The 27,526-nt window shown below is 43.7% G+C and overlaps 1 protein-coding gene across 1 annotated transcript in view; it reads right to left on the bottom strand.

The window, feature by feature from the left end:
* LOC126474087 (UDP-glucosyltransferase 2-like) overlaps nucleotides 1-27,526 on the bottom strand; it is a 63,152-nt gene that overhangs the window by 3,443 nt on the left and 32,183 nt on the right. The window contains exons 4-6 of the mRNA XM_050101500.1: nucleotides 11,206-11,665; nucleotides 1,823-2,045; nucleotides 1,522-1,741 (exon numbers count right to left, since the gene is read on the bottom strand). Coding sequence (XP_049957457.1) covers nucleotides 1,522-1,741; nucleotides 1,823-2,045; nucleotides 11,206-11,665 — 903 coding nt within the window. The remainder of the gene's footprint in view (nucleotides 1-1,521; nucleotides 1,742-1,822; nucleotides 2,046-11,205; nucleotides 11,666-27,526) is intronic.

The raw sequence follows: 27,526 nt of genomic DNA, 5'->3' as shown, positions 1-27,526 counted from the left end.
CAGCCATTATGTGCTGATAGTGAAAATTTACAATCTGATCACGTAATGACGATGCCCCACCCATGAGCAGCACATTTGCACTTAAGTGAGAGTTGACACGTTATTGAATGAACCATTCGCAGAAGTGTATCTGCAAAGGAAGATCAGCCGCTAATAGTTACTGAACATAATGTAGAAGATACGGATACAGGAGGTTCTCATGTACCATTCTCCAGACAATCATGGACGCAGCTAATTCTCTTACTCGAGGGTTGTCGTCAACCGCACGAAGAAGTTTCTCATCCAGATGAGGTGTCCTTGTCCTTCAGGCCTTCCACAGTCACCAGCAGAAGGTTTAATCGTACTACGCTCTCTAAGACGACGATCAACTGTTTCAAACAACCTCCTGTCGTGACACCTAGAAATCTTTCCCGATACAAACAGTGAGCGTCATCCATTTGCTAATCTCTACAGCAAATGTGCGAACCTGACTAAAGTTCCTTTGCAGTGTACTGGAAATGAAGCCCGTAATGAACATTAAATGGTTGACGCTACGTGCTTGCACAGTACATGCTGAACACCGAAAAGCTGATGCTATGTGCTACGTGACTGATGTCAGTAGAGCAATGAAGTTAGTTTTATGTCAACACAAGCAATTACGTTAATCGGATGTTAACATAAGGAGTGAAGTTAGTCGCATGTCAGCATAAGCATTCGAAGTGAGTCACATGTCAATATTACCTTCTTTGAATTGGAACAACAAACACTGGCAGTGAACATAAGAATCGTAACTTTTACGCAAGAAAACATTTATGTAATGCTCGTACGTTGTGCTTCTATGTGTGTCCCGTGATTAATGTGATTATGAAGTAGAAGATGATCACTAACATGGAAACCAGGCGTCTCCGGGCCCATGTACTTGTAACACGTTTTATTCCTCAGCGTGTGATGACGGTTTCCTGTTTGGGCAGACCTTTTCGTTACAACATGTATACAACAGCACCATCAACGAACAACCACATGAAGCTTACGGCGCTATCCTCTAAATCTTTAGTAATATGTATTATGAACAGCAATGATCCTATAACACATCTTTTGAGTAAGCTTTAACGTCTGGAGATGTCTCTCCATTAAGAATGACATGGTATGTTTTGTTTGCTACGTACCCCGGCAATGCAACCACAAAGCTAGCTTAACATTAGATGCGCTCTCTTTTGTTTACTAAGCGGCGGCGAGGAAAGTGTCGCATGCCTTCTGGAAGTCAAGAAACACGGCATCAACCTGGGCGCCGACACCTTCTGCTTGGGTTTCAGATGATCGTTGTTTGCGGAATATATGATTATTCCTAAACAGGATATTTCTAGCTTTTGGAAGGGCATAATATGCGAACATATAACGCGTTTCAAAGTTCTACAACAGAATGAACTCGTTAATAAAGACCTGAGATGTTTCTGTCACATAATTTTTTCTTTTTCTTCCTCTCAGTTAACACAGTGATCGGACTTCTTTGAGGACAGGCTGCTGTTTGCAAGCCAGACTTACCTCGGATTTTCGATAATGTGCCGTATCGCTCGCAGTACAGAATCTGTGGTGAGTTCTCCAAACTCTATTTTCTCTCCTACACCTGCTGACGTCATCTTGGCGACGTTGTACCTCTGGTCACCAAACACTGGCATAGCGAGAAGTGGTACTCCGAAATACGCCGCTTCGCTGAAGCTCAGTAGTCCACCGTGTGTGAAGAAGAGCCTAATGTTGCGATGAGCTGCAACAGATTAAGATTTACCTCGTCAATGCTGCGACAACAGTACTGGCAACGGAAAACGTATTGCGTGTTGTTTCATACCGAGTATATCTCTCTGTGGCAGCCATTTGGATATCATGACGTTGTCAGGTTTCCCAGGGAGATTGTCCAGCTCGAATTTCCACAATACCCTTTGTGGGATTTGGGCGAAGGCCTTCATTAAATTATTCCTCATAGTCTCAGGAAGGTTACTGCTCTTGATGTTAGACCCTAAGCTGAAGAATATGAACCCCTCCTCCGCTCCGTCCAAGAATTGCTGAATGTCCTGCGGAGTGGAAATAGATATCAGAAATTTCTTTTCATGAAGAGCGTTTAAGCAAAGCGCAATGGCTAGAGTACTAGCTAAATATATCAAAACTGATACGGGTCTTTAGCATATTAGCCTGTAGGCCTACATCGCCCTTGTCTCCGTTCTTTGTCGTAGCGCTATCCCGTCATCTTGAGAATCTGTAACACAGTTCCCGTACATCACGTCAAGCAAATTAGAGGATGGTTCCTTAATGTTGGTCAAGTCCAAATCAGCATCTAAACCTTTGACGATAGCCTAGTTCTCTAATTTCACTAACATCATTGCCGCATTCACCTCTTACAGTCATTCCATTTGTAGACTGCAGCCATTATTCTCTCCTCAAGTAACTCATCAGATTTCCTCATGAGGCAGAGGCACATTATAAGAACACAGTTCCAGGTCGAAAAACTATCATCCGCTAATGTGTTAACGCGAACAGTTCCTTAGCTGTGCGAGCATTCTAGTTCCTCTGTCCACTGACATCGTACTGTCACTGAGTCACGGAGACAGATTTGACGTCGTAGAGTTGCATTAGATTGGCAACAAATGGGATACAGCTGAAATTTACAAACACAAGGATTTTTTGTTTTGTTTTGTTTTGTTTCTGCCGAACCAAGGTCACTAGAACTGACAGAAAGTGTCTGCCGAACAAAGGTCAATAGAACTGACAGAAGGTGTCTGCCGAACCTAGGTGAATAAAACTGACTGAAAGTGTCACGGCGCAACACGTGTCCTCGCTTTGGGCGTAGCTTGAAGCCAGTTCTTAGTTTCACTGGAGAAACAGACAGGTGTTTAGTAACTGTACTGCGAGAACTTGGCAACTCCATTTCCAGTAAAATTCACTTATTAAAAGAGTCTGAAGTATTTTGGAAGGGTGAACCGAACTCAACATGAAAAAAAAACTGGTGGATCGCAACAGATTAGTTGCATTTCGTTTGATTTCTTATTCCAGTTTACCTGTACTACACTGGAAATATCTGCAAAACATTGTAAATGTCGATAGCATGCGCCGTGAGTATTGTTTGGAAAGTAATTTGTCCCATTCACAGAATTACTGGCCTAGATTAGCCGATGTCCACCTGCTTACTGATTACAGTGGACGAGAGGCATAATGACGCTTCGCTGACCTGAAGAAATTTTTTCGAGTTTCATGTTAATCCATCTCCTTACTTCGAGAATATCCATAACAATACAAGCTCTTCACATCATTCTGATATGTCGTAGCATTTGACAGAATACGTCTAGGGAACATTCCACGAACACCTACGAAAATGGGGAAACACGTTCTCCATAACGTAATTTTAATATTTCTTACCACAGATACCTTAATCCGTGCACCGCATTTTACGGTTAACTTTAAACCGTCGTAGGATGTATGCTTTGAGCTAAGCGGTAATGAAGAAAACCTGACGGAAATTTAGTAACGAAAAGGAATTGAATCACTACTTTTAAGTACTAAGTTGGAGAACGGTCCTCTTGACAAACTACAGAAAAGTCACCCATCAGTCCTATGCCTCATCGCCGACATTAACGGTGAAAAAGCGGATTATGGAACGACACATGCACGTCCTGATGGAATGTTGCTTATGTTGGAATTTCTAGGGAGCTTGACGTTAGTTTCATACCTGAGATCTCACCCCGGCCAGTCTCCATGTCTGCAGCATTCCATGTCAAATTATCGGCTTCTATATTTTAAAAATCACTAATCTCTCCACTTTGAGACCCGGAGAGCGTCTCGTGTGAGGCAGGAGGAAGTGTCAATCTCTCAGTTGTTGCCAAAGGTCAACTGGATGATGTCGCTTGAAATTATCTACATGTTTTCGTGCTATATAGCTCTTGCAAATTTTTCAAAAATTGGAAATTTGTGGTGAGGTTTTATGGGACCAAACTGCTGAGATCATCGGTCCCAAAGCTTACACACTACTTAATCTAACTAACTTACGCTAAGGACGACACATTGTGGGGCGGAGGGTGGAAAAATTTCTACACCTGAAAGAGAATTTCACGAATCATAAACTTCCAGTTTTACGTAGATTGTTGTAGCCGCTTTGGCTGGCGTTCTACATTACGATTCACAAGGGAAGAGGGGGGAAGTTGCTATGGTGTGCGTACTTCACGTCCACTCTATACTACAATGCGGAAAGGGAGGGGTCACTGAGAGTTGTGTCCAAGTCACTCCACGCTTTAACGCAGCTACCAGGCTGCCATTATCTGGTTTGTCCTGTAGAACAAGCAAAAAAAAGTACCTCAGACTCTGTTCACTTAATAGCTAAGAGAGGGTGACAGTGAAATGGGGATATATACATTTTACCTTTCAACTATTTACTGAAACAAAGTTAACAGAACGGTTTTCTATTTCAATCTCATGGTTACTTTACTGTAATTAAATCGGTAAACAAATGGCTCAATACGCCATTAATCACGTTCTAAAGAAAAATTTCTGACCAGTCATGAAACCTTTACATCTCAAATTATTATTTCTGGGCCAGAACACTGAACCAATGCTTGGTACATTCCTGACACATTTGTATTTACTTACAGGCTGACTCATCGTCAACTATCTCATTCTTAGAGACGGTATGAGTATACTTAATTATTAGTTGTCATTCTTAGCTTCTCTGTACATTTGAGTAACTTGTGGTAATAGGGGTACAATTGCTGAGTGTTCAAAAAGCACAATGATTAGCAAGTGCTCCACCAACTGAGCTACCCAAACACGATACACGCCCCGTCACCACAGCATGACTTCTGCCAGTACCTCGTCTCCTACATTGCAAACATTACACGACCTCTCCCGCGAAACTTGCATAACTAGTACTCTTAAAAGAAAGGATATTGAGGGGACATGGCTTAGTCACAGCCTGGGGGATGTTCCCAGAATGAGATTTTTACTCTGCAGCGGAGTGTGCGCTGATATGGAACTTAATGCCGGATTAAAACTTTGTGTCAGACTGAGACTCGAATTCGGGAACTTTTCCTTTCGTGGGCAAGTGCTCTACCACCTGAGCAACCCAAGCGTGACTCACGTCCCGTCCTCACAGCTCTACTTCTGCCAGTGCTTCGTCTCCTATCTTCCAGACTTTACAGAAGCTCTCCTGCGAACCTTGCAGAACTAGCACTGCTGAAAGAAAGGATATTGCGGAGACATGTCTTCGCCACAGCCAGTGGGAAGTTTCCATAGTAAGTTTTTCACTCTGCAGCGGAGTGTGCGCTGATATGAAACTTCCTGGCAGATTAAAACTGTGTGCCGGACCGAGACTCGAACTCGGGACCATTGCCTTTCGTAGGGAAGTGCCCTACCAACTGCGCTACCCATCTGCGACTCACGCCGTGTACTCACAGCTCTTCTTCTGCCAAGGTTCTGCAAGGTTCGCAGGAGAGCTTCTGTAAAGTTTGGAAGGTAGGAAGCGAGATACTGACAGAAGCAGGGCTGTGAGGACTAAATACTGTGAGTGGTTTAATATTACTGCTGTATCATTGGATGCTACCGACTCATCATCCGAATGCTCGCTTTGAGTATTTTGATCTGTCTTGCCAATCGCTGTAATTACTGGCTTAGGAAAAGCAACCGCCTGGTGAGCGACAGTGTCCTCATACCTGGTTTTAGTGCCTCTGCCGACTAGTGTTTCCCTTAGTGCCATTATTGTAAACTGGAACAGCATTATTTTCAACACTGTTGTTTACCTGCACATTTTCGTTACGAACAAAATAACTATCATCAGGATGCCATTGTTGATTATGGTTTTTGTTCCTCCATTTCCTACCTTTCTTAGGATGGCGAACACCTACTGGTTCAACTGGCTCTGAGCACTATGGGACTTAACATCTGAGGTCATCAGTCCGCTAGAACTTAGAACTACTTAAACCTAAATAACCTAAGGACATCACAGACATCTATGCCCGAGGCAGGATTCGAACCTGCGACCGTAGCGGTTGCGCGGTTCCAGACTGAAGCGCCTAGAACCGTCGACCGCACCGGCCGGCGCGAACACCTATTGTTCGGATGTTTACATTGGCATTCTGCTCATTCTTAAAATTACAATTAGTGCTACTACTATTTCTATTATTACGAACCAGCTCCTCATTGGCAGCAACACGCTCTACACGTTCCAGATATTCAATGAAACTGTCAAGATTGTCTCTAGAGGCGGATGTGATTCTAGTTTGCCAATACCATGGCAATTTAGCTTCAAGGCCTAGTATTATGATTTCAGGTTTCAGCTTTTCCGTCAAATGTGACAGACGTGAAATCCAATGTCTGGCAAACTCTTTGATAGATTCCCTGTCTGCATTGAAGCGTTTCCCTCTCCAAAATTCTCTCAGTATTCATTAATGAAACCTGTCATAAATTCCACTAATATGCTACACTTCAACATGACACCAGATGACCAACACATGGCATCACCTGCCAAATGACTTCTAATAAATGAAATTTTCTCGCTTTCAGACCAAATCGATGGAAACACATCTTCAAAATCGTTCCAGAAGTCTAGCGGATGGATATTTTTGTCTGGATCGAACCGTAAGAATTGCCGACACCCGATAAAAGCGGCGTTTGCAGATACAACTTGTTGTGCACTACCATTACCAGAAGCTACTGAAGCTACTATAGTCTCTATTTTAGCAGTGTTAGTGCTAGTAGTTTCTACTTTCATTTCAACATTACCTACTCTTTGCACAACATGAGTAGTATCAGTCTTAACTGCTTCTCCCTCTGCTTGACATGTGTTCACTTTTACATTAACATCTTTAAATCTATATGAGCACAGTTTAGATCCCGCCTCTAACTTTACTACACTCCTGGAAATTGAAATAAGAACACCGTGAATTCATTGTCCCAGGAAGGGGAAACTTTATTGACACATTCCTGGGGTCAGATACATCACATGATCACACTGACAGAACCACAGGCACATAGACACAGGCAACAGAGCATGCACAATGTCGGCACTAGTACAGTGTATATCCACCTTTCGCAGCAATGCAGGCTGCTATTCTCCCATGGAGACGATCGTAGAGATGCTGGATTTAGTCCTGTGGAACGGCTTGCCATGCCATTTCCACCTGGCGCCTCAGTTGGACCAGCGTTCGTGCTGGACGTGCAGACCGCGTGAGACGACGCTTCATCCAGTCCCAAACATGCTCAATGGGGGACAGATCCGCAGATCTTGCTGGCCACGGTAGTTGACTTACACCTTCTAGAGCACGTTGGGTGGCACGGGATACATGCGGACGTGCATTGTCCTGTTGGAACAGCAAGTTCCCTTGCCGGTCTAGGAATGGTAGAACGATGGGTTCGATGACGGTTTGGATGTACCGTGCACTATTCAGTGTCCCCTCGACGATCACCAGTGGTGTACGGCCAGTGTAGGAGATCGCTCCCCACACCATGATGCCGGGTGTTGGCCCTGTGTGCCTCGGTCGTATGCAGTCCTGATTGTGGCGCTCACCTGCACGGCGCCAAACACGCATACGACCATCATTGGCACCAAGGCAGAAGCGACTCTCATCGCTGAAGACGACACGTCTCCATTCGTCCCTCCATTCACGCCTGTCGCGACACCACTGGATGCGGGCTGCACGATGTTGGGGCGTGAGCGGAAGACGGCCTAACGGTGTGCGGGACCGTAGCCCAGCTTCATGGAGACGGTTGCGAATGGTCCTCGCCGATACCCCAGGAGCAACAGTGTCCCTAATTTGCTGGGAAGTGGCGGTGCGGTCCCCTACGGCACTGCGTAGGATCCTACGGTCTTGGCGTGCATCCGTGCGTTGCTGCGGTCCGGTCCCAGGTCGACGGGCACGTGCACCTTCCGCCAACCACTGGCGACAACATCGATGTACTGTGGAGACCTCACGCCCCACGTGTTGAGCAATTCGGCGGTACGTCCACCCGGCCTCCCGCATGCCCACTATACGCCCTCGCTCAAAGTCCGTCAACTGCACATACGGTTCACGTCCACGCTGTCGCGGCATGCTACCAGTGTTAAAGACTGCGATGGAGCTCCGTATGCCACGGCAAACTGGCTGACACTGACTGCGGCGGTGCACAAATGCTGCGCAGCTAGCGCCATTCGACGGCCAACACCGCGGTTCCTGGTGTGTCCGCTGTGCCGTGCGTGTGATCATTGCTTGTACAGCCCTCTCGCAGTGTCCGGAGCAAGTATGGTGGGTCTGACACACCGGTGTCAATGTGTTCTTTTTTCCATTTCCAGGAGTGTATTAACTTCTGCTCCAGTTTCACATATTCCTTTTGGAAATCCTTGCGAATCTCGGCAACTTCGGACTTTACCGTTTTATGCAACTCAGCTAATTGCTGAACAACCTTTTCCTTAATGCCAGCATGGTTGGAATCAATCTCATAATTTAAACTGTTCAGATCTGCTTTGATCTCAGCTTTTAAATCCTCTTTCAACTTACTGCAGCCAGCCTTGAAGGAAGTTTCTAATTCTGCTTTAGTGGATTCTAATTTATTGTCCATTACCTCAAACCGTTTATTAGAATTAGTTTGGCTGGCCACAATCCTGTTATTTACCTGAGTTGGCTCTGAGCACTATGGGACTTAACTGCTGTGGTCATCAGTCCCCTAGAACTCAGAACTACTTAAACGTAACGAACCTAAGGACATCACACACATCCGTGCCCGAGGCAGGATTCGAACCGGCGACCGTAGCGATCGCGCGGTTCCGGACTGTAGCGCCTAGAACCGCTCGGCCACTCCGGCCGGCCATTTACCTGAGTTACATCAGATTTTAATTCACCTGTCATTTTAGCATTACTGACTGGTATTGCCCGCAATATTACATTTAAATCAATTACCCCAGTATCTTTGGGTTGCTCATTAGCTGGTTTCTTATCACACTCAGGAGACGGAAAACTAGGCTTAATACCAGATTAATCAAAACTAAATGAAACAGCTGATTGATCTGTTGTATCCAACTTCTCCTTTTTAAACACTACCACCTCTGATGACTATTTCATTTTTAAATCATCAGAGAAACTATCATCCAGCAAATTAACAATCTCTGATTTATGCTTTACTACGGGGGCTTCTATATTGAATCATTGCCTCTTTTCACATTATTGTCAGGAGACAACGGTTCGGATTTCACTTTAACATCACTATTTTCAAGCAGATTTACATTTGAACCGTTGTCTGGATTTGCACTTTCTTCATCGGACATTAGTTCTGATTTAATTTTTACCTCAGCTTCTTTTGGCGGTTCCATCGCCGACAGTCCTTTAGCGAAGGTTAGTTGAACATATTTTCACTTAACTTAGTTCCTTTTGCATGACGTATGACGATGCCGGCGCGGCACGTTGAGTAGCAGACGGCACCCCGACAGCTGCTGTGTGTGTGCATGGCTTGCAACAGCCATGGCTTGTGATGCTGGCGGCATGGCTAGATTCAGAGCCAGCTTCGTCAATCCAGATACGTTGTAATCCAAAGGCGTCATTAATGTGCACACGTAACACGGTTTATCACTGTTCTGTTGTTCAGCTGCGTGTCGCATTTCACTCCCGAATCCGGATAATTAAAATCACTTTCACTCAGTTTAACAGTATTTTTCCTGGCCGATGCACCATATGTGGGGCGGCGGGTGGAATAATTTCTGTTGTTGGTGTTCTCAACATAGGCTCTCTAACTGCAATGTTGGCAATCAGCAAGTGATTAGCAAAAATGTGATGCCTGTAATTAAAGTTCACTGTGCCCACTCTGAAGGAGAAATAAAGTTATTGATCATTGAAGTTCATTACGCTGAGGATTTAGGATGATATCTGGGAGTCACAGAAAATGCAGTTTACTATAACAATTTTCACTATATTCTGAAAACGATAAAGCGTAAAGTTCCAGACAAAAGTTCACCCAAGCAATGTTACTATCAGCTCTTCTACTATCAGAGCTGTTCAGAGTCTATTGCACGGATCCTATAATCCCTAGATAACGAAACTGTTCAACAATCGTTATCGATGTATATGTTCAAAGTGAATTCTCGCCAAAAATTTGAAGTTAATATTCATCAACCGCCACGCTAGTAATGATAGGAGGTCTGTCCTGCGGCGACGCATGAAAATACGACATACGCAAACTGAGAATAAAGCACTGAAGTCGTTTCGCAATTAACACTTTACCCCAATGCGAACTCATTGTTTCATGCATACCGAGTTACGTAATACGGGATCCAAGGCTGTTCCTTGCAACTGCACAGACGCGACGCGGCTTCCGACACGGAGTGCGCTGATACGAATCTAGAAGAGAACTGGGGCCTGAAGGCAGTTCGCAGCGCTCTTATTTATATGGCCGCGGTGCGGACCGCCGACAGCCGTCAAAATTTGCATTCCTGTCTATCCGCTGGGGCTAGTAGAGCACCACTTCAAGTTACTAAATAATTAATTGCTTCATTCGTTGAAGGCTGATGAAGCTCTCAATTTAATTGTGCAATCAGGATACGGGTAAGTATCTATAATAAAATTCTGATGTGGCTAGGTTAAACACTTTTGGCGAGAGAATTATTTTAGTTGGACTGCACGCAATAGATGAGCTCTGAACTTGCCCTTTGAAGAGACGCTACAGCTATAGTTTTATTACTACCTTTTGGAAACTTCTCACATCTTTGTTATTATAGCGTATCTCCATTCCACCTAAATCTAAACATCTTAGCTTTATCTAATCGCTTACTTAATCTAACCTGCTTCCGTACTTTTAGGACACAAAAGAAGAAAATCCTGAATTTCAACCAAAATATTACTTTGTAAGATCCAGCATGCTGTTTCCATTAGATTACAATGAAAAAGGAATCCGAATATAAATTTTGAAGTTTCTAGCTCCTTCCTGTTGCGCCGATGATTTTTACGTAAAACGTCCAAATTGCGAAAAACTGTTAAAGTTACTAAACTGAAACTTAACACATTATTATTTTAGCATCACTCCTGACATGCTATTAACTTTTCAGAATATTTACTGTACTTTTAAGGTATTGCGCAACACTCATAACGTCATAGCTAATTACAGCGGACTAGGCTGGCACACAGCTGAAAGCATATGAATTCTATATGGCATGAGTAGGCTGCTTCCCTAAAACACATCCATGCCCGAGGGAGGACTCTGACGGGGGAAGCCATGTGGAGCAAAGTTTACCTTTGGTAATGGTTTCCGCTCATTGGAGATGTGCAGGCCTGTTGTGTGCACGATACCGGGCACCATTGGCTGAGGATAGCCCAACACGAAGTCATTTCCCGTTATCATGAGACTCACGTTGCGCAGCATAACGCTCAGACTGGGCATATCCGCTCCGAAATGCTCCTGTATCAGCTGGTCTTGAAAAGGCACGATAACGTTATGGAAGGAGTGCAACAGCCTGAGAGTCAGTTGGGCATTGTCCATGCGCTGCCAGAAGTCCATGTGGTCTGTGTACGCCGAAGCTAGGACCGGCATGTAAGCCGGATTGATTGGATTGGCCAAGAAGCTACTCGTAGTCTCAGTCAGTCCGGCGGAGAGAAATCCCACTATCGGCGGTGAGCCCAGTTTGTGCACAAAACCGAAGTAACACCAGAGCATGAACGTTTCCAAGACCACCAAATCAAACTTCTCTTGCAACCTGAAAAACAGAGGAAAAATAAGTCAATAAAGAGAGGGCACAACAAAAGCAGACAGCCGCATCAAAAAAAAAAAATAAAATAAAATAAAATAAATAAATAAATAAATTACTCTCGTCTGCATTAGGGAAAAACATGCACTGTCATGCGAAACTGGAACGTAATTGAGGAATTTTCAGAAGCTGAAATCTGTGATCATATAATCGAGGAGTAAAAGAGGAAAGGTGAACTGAAAGCATAAAAATGTGATACAAAGGTATACTGAAACTCAAGCTGATGGATCTAGTACCAAACAGGGATGCAGGAAGAACAGACAAATAAAGAAGTCGTTAAAGGAAGGAACAGGCAAGAATGACATCTAGTGAGACATTGATGAATAGTTGCTTGCTACTGGAAGTGAAAGTTGTAAAAATAAAAACGAAAAAATTTAAAGCAGGTTATCGATTATACTGACTGTGGTAGATACACGAAGGCGGAAAGATTTCTAAGAGACACTAAGAGAGAAGGCGGAGAGAGAAGACTTAAAAATGAAGGCAGCAGTAAGAAAATGCAGAAGCAACAAACCAAGCCAATGGAACGAAGGTTTATGGCAGGGTTGTAGTTTATTAGAAAGAACTCCGCTGTTCCAAAACACGAGTCAAGGACCTTGTCGATCACATTAATTTCCAGTCAGAACAAGAACACTCCACTTTCAAAAGAAAACAATACAAAAAAGACAGAATAAACAGGCTCATTAAGGCGAATACGAGAAACGCATTCTGCAACAAAACAGATCTTCACGTGTGAAAGTGGTCCAAAACGGAATAAGTTATACTGATACTGTAAATTTTGATTATGGCTGTCAATGGTGCTTAATGTCAAATCTAAAAAGGAGCAACATGCTTCGTTTGAAAAATGATGTATTTTGAAATTTAAGTGAAAAGTGGTAAAAAGCATGAAATGCTCCAAAATTCATGCAAGATTTGAATTTTGCGCCACTTTTGAGGTAAAATGTTGCCAACGAAGGAAAAGAGAAAGTTTAGGATAATAAAAATCAGGAAACAACAATACATTTTTTAATTGAGTAACATTTTAAACTAATGAAGATTTGGCAGTTAGAAATCACAATTTTAGTACAAAATATGATTGGAATATTGATTTAACTTCATCAGTTGTGAAGAGATTAATTGAAAAATTTAGAGAGACTGAATCAATTATTGATCTTAAACACTCTGGCCGTCGTTCAACGAGTAGTTCGACACAAAACATCGAAGCAGTTTGAGAGAGTGCTGCTGCGAGTCCACAGACCTCAATATTGGGCATTTTATGAAACACTACATCGCATTCTCAGGAAAGATTTGCATCTTCATGCTTAAATTGTCTGCTTGACTCAAGAACTGAAGCCTGCTCACCACGCACAGCGATTAGAGTTCGCTGAATGGGTTATGGAACAACAAGTGGATAACGATTTTTCGAACAAAATCATCTTCAACGATGAGGCTCATTCTCAACTTGATGCCCTGCTTAGTAGACAAAATTTTCGCATTTAGGATTTATAAAATACACGAGTGATTTTTTAGAAGCAAATGTATCCAGAACGTGTCGCAGTTTGGTGTGTACTTTGGGCTGGAGACGTGATGGGACCATTCTTCTACGAAAATGCGGCTGGTCAAGTGAGAAGAGTTAATAGTGAACGCAATCGCGATGTGATAATTCAGTTTTATGCACCTAAATTGCTGGACATGAATGTGGGAGACATGCGGTTTCACAAAGGCGGTGCCACGTGCCGTACAGTCCGAGACACAATTCAATTACTGCTTGAGCCATTTTGTGGTTGTGTGATTGCCCGTTTTGATATAATCGTAATTGGCTGCCAAGATCATGCGATTTAACGCAGTTGGACTTTTCTGTTTCCAGTTTTTTGAAATAAGAAGTTTATTCCTACAAGCCCACGACCACCCACGCGTTGATGGAGAAAATTAGGGATATGTCAACGAAATTCAGTCAAATTAATGCAATACGATAGTGAAAAGTATCAACAAAAGTGTGCGTATGTGGCAGTAAAGCCGTCCATTCCATACACAGTTTTTATAATAAGACTATGTTTTCCATAAAAATTACTTCTTTCGTGGATTTAGGAACAATCTTAGAAGTGATGAAGGATGAACTCAGTGAAAAGGACACCTTTGATGAAAGGAAATGTTGACAGAAATGATTTACTATTGAAGCGGTACTGTCACTTCCGTTTCATGCAATCTGTCGTTTGGCATCTCCAGGCAATTCATGAATACATGGATGACATTAAGTCTCAATTTTTTATGGTTATGAAAAGCTAAGGGATTTCCGACGGACGAGCGGGATAATGAGTTTATTTACCTCCGATTAGCACCTTCTAATCCTCCTTCCGCACTGTATACCTTTCTCAATAAGTGACTGGATGACTCAGTCTGTTTTAAAAGTTCTCCGAGGGCCAGAGACTCAAAGTCCACCTGTAAGATCCAACCTTATAGCAGTTTGGTAGTCTGATGACTAATGAAGAACGCAGGGCGAGTAAGAGATGTTCCGTTGCTAGCAGGCACTCTGCCCAGTAGTTGCGTAGATAGGTAACGAGACAGGTTACTCCCTCCCCTGGCGAGAAAGGGTCCGCCGAAATCTGCGGACCCACCGACGCTTTTCTGGTGGTCGTTGTCCCGTAACTATTGAACGTTATGTTCTATGAGTCTATTGCTACGACGGTCGCTCCAAAAGAAATGCACACTATTTTTTTTAAATCCATCTCTTATTCTTCATGTTTGAAAGCTTTAGAGTGTGTAAATACTTCCTTTAGGAACAATATTTTCATTTCTTCACATAATTTCCATCCCTCTCAACTGCCTTACGCCATCTTGGAAGCAGTGCATGTATACCCGCACGGTAAAATTCTGGACCATCCTGTTGGAGCCACTGTTTGGAAGCGACCACAACGGAGTCATCATCTTCAAACCTTGTTCCACGAAGAGAGTCTTTCAGTTTGCCAAAGAGATGATAGTCACATGGAGCCAGGTCAGGACTGTAAGGCGGGTGTTTCACTGTTGTCCATTCGAGTTTTGTGATCGCTTACATGGTTTTTTGACCGACATGTGGCCGTGCATTGTCGTGCAACAGCAAAACATCGTGCTTTCGTCGATGTGGTCGAACACGACTCAGTCGAGCTTGAAGTTTCTTCAGTGTCGTTACATATGCATCAGAATTTATGGTGGTTCCATTTGGCATGATGTCCACAAGCAAGAGTCCTTCGAAATCGAAAAACACCGTAGCCATAACTTTTCCAGCAGAAGGTGTGGTTTTGAAATTTTTTTTCTTGGGTGAATTTGCATGATGCCACTCCATTGATTGCCTCTTTGTCTCTGGTGAAAAATGATGGAGCCATGTTTCATCACCTGTCACAATTCTTCCAAGAAATTCATCTCCACCATTCTCTTACTGTTCCAAAAGTTCGCTGCATACCGTTTTTCTTCTTTCTTTGTGAGCCACTGTCCAACATCCTGGGAACCCATCTGGCACAAACCTTGTTTAACGCCAACAATTTCAGTATTCTGTAGACACTTCCCTCCCCTATCCCAACGTAGCGTGACAATTCGTTCACTGTGATGCGTTTGTCAACACTCACCAATTCGTTAACTCTCTGCACACTGTCTGGAGTGTGTGCAGTCCTCAATATTGCCGTGCCTGCTTTCATCACGTAACCAGCTTGCTCACCGACTAACTGCACTGTGATCGACAGCAGCATCTCCATACACCTTTTTCAACCTCTTGTGGATGTTTCCCACTGTCTCGTTTTCACAGCACAGGAATTTTATGGCAGCACGTTGCTTCTGACGAACGTCAAGTATAGCAGCCACCTTGAAGGCATGCTGTGACGACGCCACTCGCGGTAACAGTGCGGAACGATTTGAAGTGGAATGATCATATAAAATTAATTGTTGGTAAGGCGGGTACCAGGTTGAGATTCATTGGGAGAGTGCTTAGAAAATGTAGTCCATCATCAAAGGAGGTGGCTTACAAAACACTCGTTCGACCTATACTTGAGTATTGCTCATCAGTGTGGGATCCGTACCAGATCGGTCTGACGGAGGAGATAGAGAAGATCCAAAGAAGAGCGGCGCGTTTCGTCACAGGGTTATTTGGTAACCGTGATAGCGTTACGGAGATGTTTAACAAACTCAAGTGGCAGACTCTGCAAGAGACGCGCTCTGCATCGCGGTGTAGCTTGCTCGCCAGGTTTAGAGAGGGTGCGTTTCTGGATGAGGTATCGAATATATTGCTTCCCCCTACTTATACCTCCCGAGGAGATCACGAATGTAAAATTAGAGAGATTAGAGCGCGCACGGAGGCTTTCAGACAGTCGTTCTTTCCGCGAACCATACGCGACTGGAACAGGAAAGGGAGGTAATCACAGTGGCACGTAAAGTGCCCTCCGCCACACACCGTTGGGTGGCTTGCGGAGTATAAATGTAGATGTAGAACTAAGTTTGAAAAAAGGCGGGAAGGATGTGTCTACACACTGTAAAACTTTCGCACATGCAGAATGAAAACTGTATTTTTACAAAAAATAGTGTGCATTTCTTTTGGGGTGACCCTCGTAAATGTTTAAAGCTAAACATCTAGTCGTTATCTCATCAAGCGTAACTTTCAGTCGGTTTTCACTTTAGTGTTACAGTTCAGTAGTTATTTATATGATTATATTTTCGACTGTATTTTATAAATTTTGGTCTGTAGGCCTATAAGTAGTCTTAGTGGGCTACCCTTTGTGTGTGAGGGAATGCTCTCAGGTATAGTTGAAGACCAGTGAGGTTAGCGCTTCAGGCTTTAGTTTATTTCTAAATTCAAATGCTTATTTGTTCAGGAAATTTGTGAAAACTTTTACATACAAATTCGTTTGATTTTAATGTAGTCATCGTGCCCTACCCTTGATCGTTTGTTGGTGAACACACAATATGGCGCAGTAGTCGCTCAAAGCTCATCCTGAGGTGTTTAAACGAATGTATCATTGCATTATGCAATTGCATTTAGTCATCAAATGGTTCAAATGGCTCTGAGCACTATGGGACTTAACTGCTGAGGTCATCAGTCCCCTAGAACTTTGAACTACTTAAACCTAACTAACCTAAGGACATCACACAACACCCAGTCATCACGAGGGAGAGAAAATCCCTGACCCCGCCGGGAATCGAACCCGGGAACCCGGGCGTGGTTTGCTCTGTCGATGAACGCGTTGTGTCCACATCATATTGGGATACAGTGCAGTGTAGCAAACAGTCTTATGAACGACAAAACATTCCACAGCAGTGTTATATTCACTGGCCATCTCGTTAAGTGATGCATAAGAAAGAAAGTATTGACACACATCCATGCCAGAGGCAGGATTCGAACCTGCGACCGTTGCGGGCGCACGGTTCGAGACTGAGGCACCTAGAAGCGCTCGGTCACACCGGCCGGCATTTAATCATCCCACAGCCGCCTTTCTGGGAATATTTTTCCCGAGCTAAGGGATTTCCATTTGATTCTACTACTAAATAAACGCTGAATCTGAGACGTGTCCTTTAGATGGCATCAAACAATCATTGCTATGCTTCGTATTGCAGTACATAAAATTACGAACCGAACGAGCATAGTCATGCGCAATGAATTTCTCCTCATTTGGCACTTGTAGAACTTATCATGTTTTTCAGCAGTTCCTTATCTGACCAGTGACTTAGCTGATCTCCCCCTACACGTACTCCAGTCAATTACATTGTAGTAACTGAGCACCTGTAGGTCATTAGTAGTTTTTATATGTATCATAGAATGAAAATTTCCGTGAGTTTTATTTGTTTCCGTTCTATCTACTGTGCATATAAGACGAGCTGCATCTGTGGTAGCATCCTGATATGGCTGAATGTGAATTAGCAATTATTTTAGGGGACCATGTAATCATTTCCCTTGTTGTTCATGTTACATTCGCTGAAGGCGTATTCACTGCCCTTTTTTTGTAAAGATCGATGTACATAGTATGTGTTTAAATACTCATTGTTTGTGTCAATGAACCGCGATGTTTCTTTAATCATATGCATAGATCCAAACCACTCCCCGCACCCGATGTAACGAATGCTAGAAAGGCAGATGCAATAAATTTTTTTGAGGTATATATGAAATTCCTCCACACACCATTTCGTTTTCTTGAGCTCGCGTGATACTGAAGGTTTCCCTTGCTCATAAAACTGATGTTAATGATATCAGTAGACAAATGAAACTCAGATGGATTCGAATCTTTTGCTTGTCCACTTGACTTACATAAGTGGATTGCTTCACAGATATTCTGGTGTAAATATAAATTAACTAGCGAAGACCACTGATATTACACTGCACACTTGGCAACTACCTTTTATTAAAAAGTCAGAGTTAACGCATTTTGTACACCCTGCTTCCACTACGTAATTAATCTGGAGACGAAATTTATTCGGAATTCGAATACGAAGAGACTGTAGCTTCACAGTTTATTAGCGACAAATGAAAATTTGTGGGGTAACCGAAACTCGAACCCTAATTTTGCGCTCTACGTGAGCGGTCACCTTAGCAACTTCTGATAACTGAGCACCCCTCCAGGACCGACCAAATCTCCGTATTTCACAGTGTGTCCACGTCCTGCACTCGCACAGTTGCTGTGATTCCTACAGAGTCGTGGCCTGTCTAGGCATGTCATGCCATTTGCAGTGTGTGAGTGTTTTTCGATGTCTATGCAATGTTTTTCAGACAGTGGCGCAGACACTGCAGATAGTAATCTGGAGAGGTATAAAAACTCTGAGAAGGTTGCCAGTATATGGTATGCAGAAATGATTTATACAAGACAGAAAGAAACAGCGAGAACCGAAAAAAATAGCAAACTGCAGCACCAAGCCAGGTTTTTAATTTCCACAAACTTCAGCTTTTTTTATTATGTTATGAAATTTACGAATAGTTAGAACTCTTATTTATTTACTCGCAGTCATTAAGGGGCACGCATTTCTGATCCCCAAAATTTTCAGACAAGGGTGAACATGTATGAGCATTAGCAATAACTTCTTCTTTCGCTTCTAAAAAGAAATCTAGAGACCTCATTCCCTAAGACGACGGATAATACAAAAACAAAAAGAAATTTTTCATTTGCTTTTAAAGTTTCCACCTATGTATAATTCTTTTAAAGGCTCGCGGTTTGCAGCTATCTCGGAATGTATCTAGTTTTTCTCGCACCGAATGGGAAAATCTCCTACATATAGAGCCACATATGCATTTTCTACAAAAATTATCCCTTAATGGCACTATTTGTATTGTGATAATAGTAAGAGGTTCTCCAGAAATCCGCGAGGAGAGGATTTTCTGGAAAATACTTCCATGAAGTAGGAACAGAACGACAGAACGTGTGTTAAGACATCAGGGAATAATTCACAACGTACGAGAGGGAGATACCAGTCTGCAGATATGACATAAGAGTATTTTTAACCTTTCAGTTAGTTTATAAAAATATCGACGCACCACGAAGAGGTTATGCAAAGTGGTCCCGAACTGATATGCGTACAGGCATCGAAGAAAATGCAGAATTGTAAACTTTGGCGGCCGATGGATGAAATTGTGACGCTGCGACGCAGTTTCATCGCGCAGATGGCAAGAATAACAAACAGGTGACATTGCATACCAGGACAGAGCCTTCGCGAATTTAATTCCGAATACTCAGACAGTAACTATGCCATGCAGATGGGTGCTCTAAGCACTATGGGACTTAAGATGTGAGGTCATCCATCCCTTAGACTCAGGACAACCTCAACCTAACTAACCTAAGGACATCACACACAACCTTGCCCGAGGGAGGATTCAAACCTGCGACCGTAGCAGCCGCTCGCAGTTCCGGACTGAAGCGCCTAGAACCACATGAGTTCCAAAAGAAATCCGTTGGAATTCTATTACTCGGTAAATAGTACAGTTCTCAAGGCTGTCAATTCAACTAAGTACCTGGGTGTTAAAATTACGAACAACTTCAGTTGGAAAGACCACACAGATAATACAGGGTTCTTACAAATGATTGAAGCGATTTCACAGCTCTACAATAACTTTATTATTTGAGATATTTTCACAATGCATTGCACACACATACAAAAACTCAAGAAGTTTTTTTAGGCACTCACAGATGTTCGATATGTGCCCCTTTAGTGATTCGGCAGACATCAAGCCGATAATCAAGTTCCTCCCACACTCGGCGCAGCATGTCCCCAACAATGAGTTCGAAAGCATCGTTGATGCGAGCTCGCAGTTCTGGCACGTTTCTTGGTAGAGGAGGTTTAAACACTGAATCTTTCACATAACCCCACAGAAAGAAATCGCATGGGGTTAAGTCGGGAGAGCGTGGAGGCCATGACATGAATTGCTGATCATGATCTCCACCACGACCGATCCATCGGTTTTCCAATCTCCTGTTTAAGAAATGCCGAACATCATGATGGAAGTGCGGTGGAGCACCATCCTGTTGAAAGATGAAGTCGGCGCTGTCGGTCTCCAGTTGTGGCATGAGCCAATTCTCCACCATGTCCAGATACACGTGTCCTGTACGTTTTTTTCGCAGAAGAAAAAGGGGCCGTAAACTTTAAACCGTGAGATTGCACAAAACACGTTAACTTTTGGTGAATTGCGAATTTGCTGCACGAATGCGTGAGGATTCTCTACCGCCCAGATTCGCACATTGTGTCTGTTCACTTCACCATTAAGAAAAAATGTTGCTTCATCACTGAAAACAAGTTTTGCACTGAACGCATCCTCTTCAATGAGCTGTTGCAACCGCGCCGAAAATTCAAAGCGTTTGACTTTGTCATCGGGTGTCAGGGCTTGTAGCAATTGTAAACGGTAAGGCTTCTGCTTTAGCCTTTTCCGTAAGATTTTCCAAACCGTCGGCTGTGGTACGTTTAGTTCCCTGTTTGCTTTATTCGTCGACTTCCGCGGGCTACGCGTGAAACTTTCCCGCACGCGTTCAAACGTTTCTTCGCTCACTGCAGGCCGACCCGTTGATTTTCCCTTACAGAGGCATCCAGAAGCTTTAAACTGCGCATACCATCGCCGAATGGAGTTAGCAGTTGGTGGATCTTGGTTGAACTTCGTCCTGAAGTGTCGTTGCACTGTTATGACTGACTGATGTGAGTGCATTTCAAGCACGACATACGCTTCCTCGGCTCCTGTCGCCATTTTGTCTCACTGCGCTCTCGAGCACTCTGGCGGCAGAAACCTGAAGTGCGGCTTCAGCCGAACAAAACTTTATGAGTTTTTCTACGTATCTGTAGTGTGTCGTGACCATATGTCAATGAATGGAGCTACAGTGAATTTATGAAATCGCTTCAATCATTTGTAATAGCCCCGTATTGTGGGGAAGGCGAGCCAAAGGTTGTGTTTCATTGGCAGGACACCCAGAAGATGCAACAAGTCCACTAAAGAAACAGCTTACACTACACTCGTTCGTCCTCTGTTAGAATATTGCTGTGCGGTGTGGGATCCTTACCAGGTGGGATTGACAGAGGACATCGAAAGGGTGCAAAAAAGCGCAGCTCGTTTTGTATTATCACGTAATAGGGGAGAGAGTGTGGCAGATATGATACGCGAGTTGGGATGGAAGTCATTAAAGCAAAGACGTTTTTCGTCGCGGCGAGATCTATTTACGAAATTTCAGTCACCAACTTTCTCTTCCGAATGCGAAAATATTTTGTTGAACCCAACCTACATAGGTAGGAATGATCATCAAAATAAAATAAGAGAAATCAGAGCTCGAACAGAAAGGTTTAGGTGTTCGTTTCTCCCGCGCGCTGTTCGGGAGTGGAATCGTAGAGAGATAGTATGATTGTGGCTCGATGAACCCTCTGCCAAGCACTTAAATGTGAATTGCAGAGCAGTAGTGTAGATGTAGATGTAGATATAGAACCGCTCGGCCACAGGGGCCGGCCACCGCAGACGGGTGCTTCAACAACATGCGTATATGTCAGCCTTTGAGAAAGGACGTGTAGTTGGGCTCATAGCGGCCGGTTGGAGTAACCAGCGACTCGCTCGACGTTTGAACAGGAGCGATGCCACTATTCGACGACGCTGGCAGGAATGGGTGAACCATGGCTGAACAAAGCGTCAAGAAGGAGGCAGTCAACCTATAGAGATGACACAACAGGAGGACCAAGAAATCGTCAGGGAGGCACTCAGGGGCCCAAATTCATCACTATCATCGATTCGACGTGTGGCTGGTCCTTCAGTGACCGTAAGGACCGTTAATAGGTGGTTTAAGAAAGGGGACTGAACTAACGGCGCCCCTTATTTTGGTTACCATTGATCTCAGAATACCAACAGACTTGTTTGCAGTGCTATCGGGCACATTTGGCCTGGCATCTCATTGCCTGGAGTCGAAATGTCGTCAGTGATGAGCCCCGCTTCGAATTTACTCCAATGAATAGCGAAGATGCGTCAGAAGTCGCCCCAGACAGCAATGAGATACCAACTAACTGTCGCTCGCCGTACGGCCGGACACCAGGAGTGATTGTCTGGGGTGTTATTTCTTTTCATAGGACGACTTCTTTGGTTGTCACCCTCGACACCCTTACAGCACAGAGGTGCGTCGACGATATTCTATGCGACGTTTCGTTGCCCTTCATGCAAGCCATCCTAGACTTACATTTCAGCAACATAACGCCCTCCCGCACAAGGCGAGAGTTTCTACTGCTAGTCTTCGTGTTTCTCAAACCCTACCTTGGCCACAAAGCTCGCCGGATCTCTTGCCAATTGAGAACATTTGGAACATTGTAAGCAAGGCCCTCCGACCATCTCGGGATTTTGAGGTGTGATGTTTCTCTACTTATTTTAATGGACTAACTTCATCATTTGCTATTTTTTGACTATTTTTAAAGCTTTGTGTGCAGAGTTATTTAAATGTTATTCTAACGTTAACTGTCTCCTGTGTGCTTTAAAATTTAATGTTGTGGAATTATTTTAAAAAATCCATGTAATTGAAAATTTTATGTTATCAGTTTGGAAGGTGCCCGTTTTCTTAATGGGCCCCTGGACATTGTGCTAATCACTTGTCTAAACATATTCAGGCATTCTAGTAATTGCTTGAAATTGACTGAATGTTGGGCAATTGACAGTTCTAATAAATTTTGAATTGATTCAAGAAGCTGTGATGTCTTTGAAGTGCACGTTATGAAAGTTTTGGTTCATTATATTTCATTGACATTTTGAACAAGCTACCACAAAATTTTCATGTTTATGCCTTGTGTGAAGTTGTCTTTTGGTTTTTGTAAATAAAGTTTGTTAAATTATATCAAGATGTTAGTGGCCCAGCACCTTATCACTCTCCCCACCCGCTCTCTATCGCGGTAAATTCCTAATTAAAAACATCTCAAGTTGTTTCTCTGCCAGGGTTATGCACATAAATGTTTGTCACGAGCTCTTCGTTTCGCAAACTGCTGAGAACAATGTAAAGTATGATCAATGGGAGTTTCTTCTTCTGACACTCACAGTTGACCTCATCTCTCAATCTCTCACGTTGGATTAATTTTTGACCATGTTCTACGTTGGGACGTATACCAGTAAGACGTTCTTAGTTGAACGAATACTGTTTACTTTTGGTTTCTCTTTCTTTTGATGGACAGCTTTAGAAAAGGTTTCCCTAACTTTTTCGTTGCCTTCCCCTTACTTTCGGTTTGATAAATACTTTCATACCTTCCTTACCCGTTTGATTTTTTGTACTTTTCTCCAGAGGATGAGGTCATAAGGTCATTGTTGTTGTCACTGATGCACATGATTTTTGAGTATTTTCCACATTCTCAACCCTGCTAACAAGCTTCAGCTGTGCCATAGCCCACACTAATAGGCGTTCCTTAAGAGCTATCATTTTAGCTGTCATTATCTTCTGATTGCCAACATATTCCTCGTCCAGCAGGCGGGATTATACCTGATACCTCGCCTCAATACTCATCTGACCCAGAGGCATGTGAATAGCTTCCCAGCTTCATTCTCAATGTCCCTGTGTATAGGGACAAGGCTTAAACTTCCTGGCAGATTAAAACTGTATGCCTGACCGAGACTCGAACTCGGGACCTTTGCCTTTCGCGGGCAAGTGCTCTACCATCTGAGCTACCCAAGCACGACTCACGCCCCGTCCTCACAGCTTTACTTCCGCAAGTACCTCGTCTCCTACCTTCCAAGCTTTACAGATGCTCTCATTCAGGGGCAAGGCTGGTTCGAGAACATTTTTCCGCAAGCGACTTATCATGTGGCGCCCCTCTTCACACCCCTTTTCCCTCTTACACTGTTAGTAATCACTAACTGTGGTACGCACTGTACACAAGTTTTGCTCTAACCGACCCTGGCGTTCCTCTCAGGTTGGTGCCCCAAGCTGCCGCTTCTAACTGTGATTGTCCTGTACAGAAACCTACAGCTGTGGCGGCTCCGGCACGCCTCTCAGTACGGCGCCCCAAACAGCGGCTTCTGTCACTTTGGCCTTAAACCAGCTCTGTGCCGAAGCCGCGCTCGGAGTTGCTTACCAGCTGCTTGACTGCGCCGACACCGACTGGAGCAGATGTTGCGGCATGATGCCCAGTGACATGCTGCTTCACACAGGTGCTGTCACCATACCCGTGGTGCGTCTTGCACTGCCGGCTGTTTCTGTCGACTGTGGACCACCGCATCGATTCACTGCAGTTCCTATAGAGTGAGTAATTGGTGAACCAGCTGGCGCTCTCGCGATTCCCAGGCCGTCAGCTCGCCTCAGGAGAAAACACGTAGACTTCGTATCGAATCAAACACTACAAGACTATGTAATACGTGAAATGTATTAGCATTTTCGAATATGGACAACCGTCAGACGTACTGGATGGTCCATTGGTCGTGACCGGGCCAAATATCTCACGAAATAAGCGTCAAACGAAAAAACTACAAGCAATGAAACTTGTCTAGCTTGAAGGGGGAAACCAGATGGCGCTATGGTTGACCCGCTAGATGGCGCTGCCACAGGTCAAACGGATATCAACTGCGTTATTTAAAATAGGAACCCCCATTTTTATTACATATTCGTCTATTTCGTAAAGAAATATGAATGTTTTAGTTGGACCACTCTTTTCGCTTTGTGGTAGATGGTGCTGTAGTAGTCACAAATGTATAAGTACGTGGTATCACGTAACATTCCGCCAGTGCGGACGGTATTTGGTTCATGATACATTACCCGTGTTAAAATGGACCGTTTACCAATTGCGGAAAAGGTCGATATCGTGTTGATGTATGGCTATTGTAATCAAAATGCCCAACGGGCTTGTGCTACGTATGTTTCTCGGTATCCTGGACGACATCATCCAAGTGTCCGGACCGTTCGCCGGATAGTTACGTTATTTAAAGAAACAGGAAGTGTTCAGCCACATGTGAAACGTCAACCACGACCTGAAACAAATGATGATGCTCAAGTAGGTGTTTTAGCTGCTGTCGCGGCTAATCCGCACATCAGTAGCAGACAAATTGCGCGAGAATCGGGAATCTCAAAAACGTCGGTGTTGATAATGCTACATCAACATCGACTGCACCCGCACCATATTTCTGTGCACCAGGAATTGCATGGCGACGACTTTGAACGTCGTGTACAGTTCTGCCACTGGGCACAAGAGAAATTACGGGACGATGACAGATTTTTTGCACGCGTTCTATTTAGCGACGAAGCATCATTCACCAACAGCGGTAACGTAAACCGGCATAATATGCACTATTGGGCAACGGAAAATCCACGATGGCTGCGACAAGTGGAACATCAGCGACCTTAGCGGGTTAATGTATGGTGCGGCATTATGTGAGGAAGAATAATTGGCCCCCATTTTATCGATGGCAATCTAAATGGCGCAATGTATGCTGATTTCTTTCGTAATGTTCTATCGATGTTACTACAAGATGTTTCAATGCATGACAGAATGGCGATGTACTTCCGACATGATGGATGCCCGGCACATAGCTCACGTGCGGTTGAAGCGGTATAGAATAGCATATTTCATGGCAGGTGGACTGGTCGTCGAAGGACCATACCATGGCCCGCACGTTGACTGGATCTGACGCCCCCGGATTTCTTTCTGTGGGGAGAGTTGAAGGATAGTTGCCATCGTGATCCACCGACAGCGCCTGACAACATGCGTCAGCGCATTGTCAATGCATGTGCGAACCTGACGGAAGGCGAACTACTCGCTGGTGAGAGGAATGTCGTTACACGTATTGCCAAACGCATTGAGGTTGACGGACATCATTTTGAGCATTTATTGCATTAATGTGGTATTTACAGGTAATCACGCTGTAACAGCATGCGTTCTCAGAAATGATAAGTTCACAAAGGTACATGTATCACATTGGAACAACCGAAATAAATTGTTCAAACGTACCTACGTTCTGTATCTTAATTTAGAAAACCTACCTGTTACCAACTGTTCGTGTAAAATTGTGAGCCATATGTTTGTGACTATTACAGCGCCATTTATCACAAAGCGAAAAAAGTGGTCCAACTAAAACATTCATATTTCTTTACGTACTGCACGAATATGTAATAAAAAATGGGGGTTCCTGTTTAGAAAAAACGCAGTTGATATCCGTTTGACCTATGGCAGCGCCATCTAGCGGGCCAACCATAGCGCCATCTGGTTTCCCACTTCAAGCTAGACAAGTTTCGTTCTTTGTAGTTTTTTTCGTTTGACGCTTATTTAGTGAGATATTTGGCCCGGCCACGATCAATGGACCACCCTGTATAATGGAATGTCGACATCACGCATGTCCGAAGCAACTTTGCATCGTAATTCGGGATAACACAGGCACTGCAATATGGTATCAAGACTATGTAGTTGTTACTAGCTACAGAGACTGGCGCTTCGATAACAATACGAAGTAGTATTTTAGTAGTAGGAGCCGAGCGGCCGTCTTGATTCCACACTTCATCACTATCAGTCGCTGTATGCTGACCACGTAACATTGTCGCCTGCTGGGCGAGACAACGCAACTTGCTGACCATCTCAGGTGGCCGTCCTCTTATCTAGGAACACTTCAAAGACGAAGACCGGCCAGCATCTGGGGGATCCTAATCGCCGCCTGGCAACACTGCAGCTGTAGTATCTGTAGTCCAGAATAAATATATTTATGAAACTAGTGATCCTATGACTGAACGCGAGACGTATACCTGCTTCGCATCCACTACCTTCCTGCAGTCATGCCTATGTTGGAGAGCTGAATGCCGTCTTGAGTTCTAGAAGAACGGCTCTTTCACTCGCCATCCACAGATACCAAATCACGCCACATACATACAACTAGAGAGATGTAATGGATGTTACTGACTTTATGGTACACCTTTCTTGAATTGCTTTTTCATCTGTGGCTTGGATGCAGTTCTGTTTCATGGTATTCCGTACACTGACGCTCCATTTTTGACACTTTAACACAACAAAAGAAACAGAAAATCATGCGTTCTCACGAGATGCTTAATGTTGCCACTTAGATCAACGACTCACTTGAGGCTATGTCACTCGTTGTACAAAGATTGAACAATAAGCCCTTAGGTTTTTAGAAGAGTTACAGTAATGCTTTAGTGCACCAAGCACCATTGTAGGAGTCAAGAATATAATGCATCCTGTTCTATACTATAAAAATATAATCGATTCTGTTCACATGTTAACGTACTAAAACAAAAATCGAGCCTTCGAGGCTCACAAAAAACGTTTACAGCTTGTATTTACATAATAAGTTACTGAATAAGAACAAAATCTAGTTGCAATGATCCACAATACAAAATGTAAAAACAACAAAGATAAATGAAATGACCATGCGCTATTTTAGGACGAAAAGAAGGCGTTTTGACG

The sequence above is a fragment of the Schistocerca serialis genome, chromosome 4, assembly GCF_023864345.2.
Source record: "Schistocerca serialis cubense isolate TAMUIC-IGC-003099 chromosome 4, iqSchSeri2.2, whole genome shotgun sequence".
In the NCBI taxonomy this organism is placed as follows: domain Eukaryota; kingdom Metazoa; phylum Arthropoda; class Insecta; order Orthoptera; family Acrididae; genus Schistocerca; species Schistocerca serialis.
The sequence above is the reverse complement of the archived record's forward strand: the minus strand, read 5'-3'. Positions and strand labels throughout refer to the sequence as shown.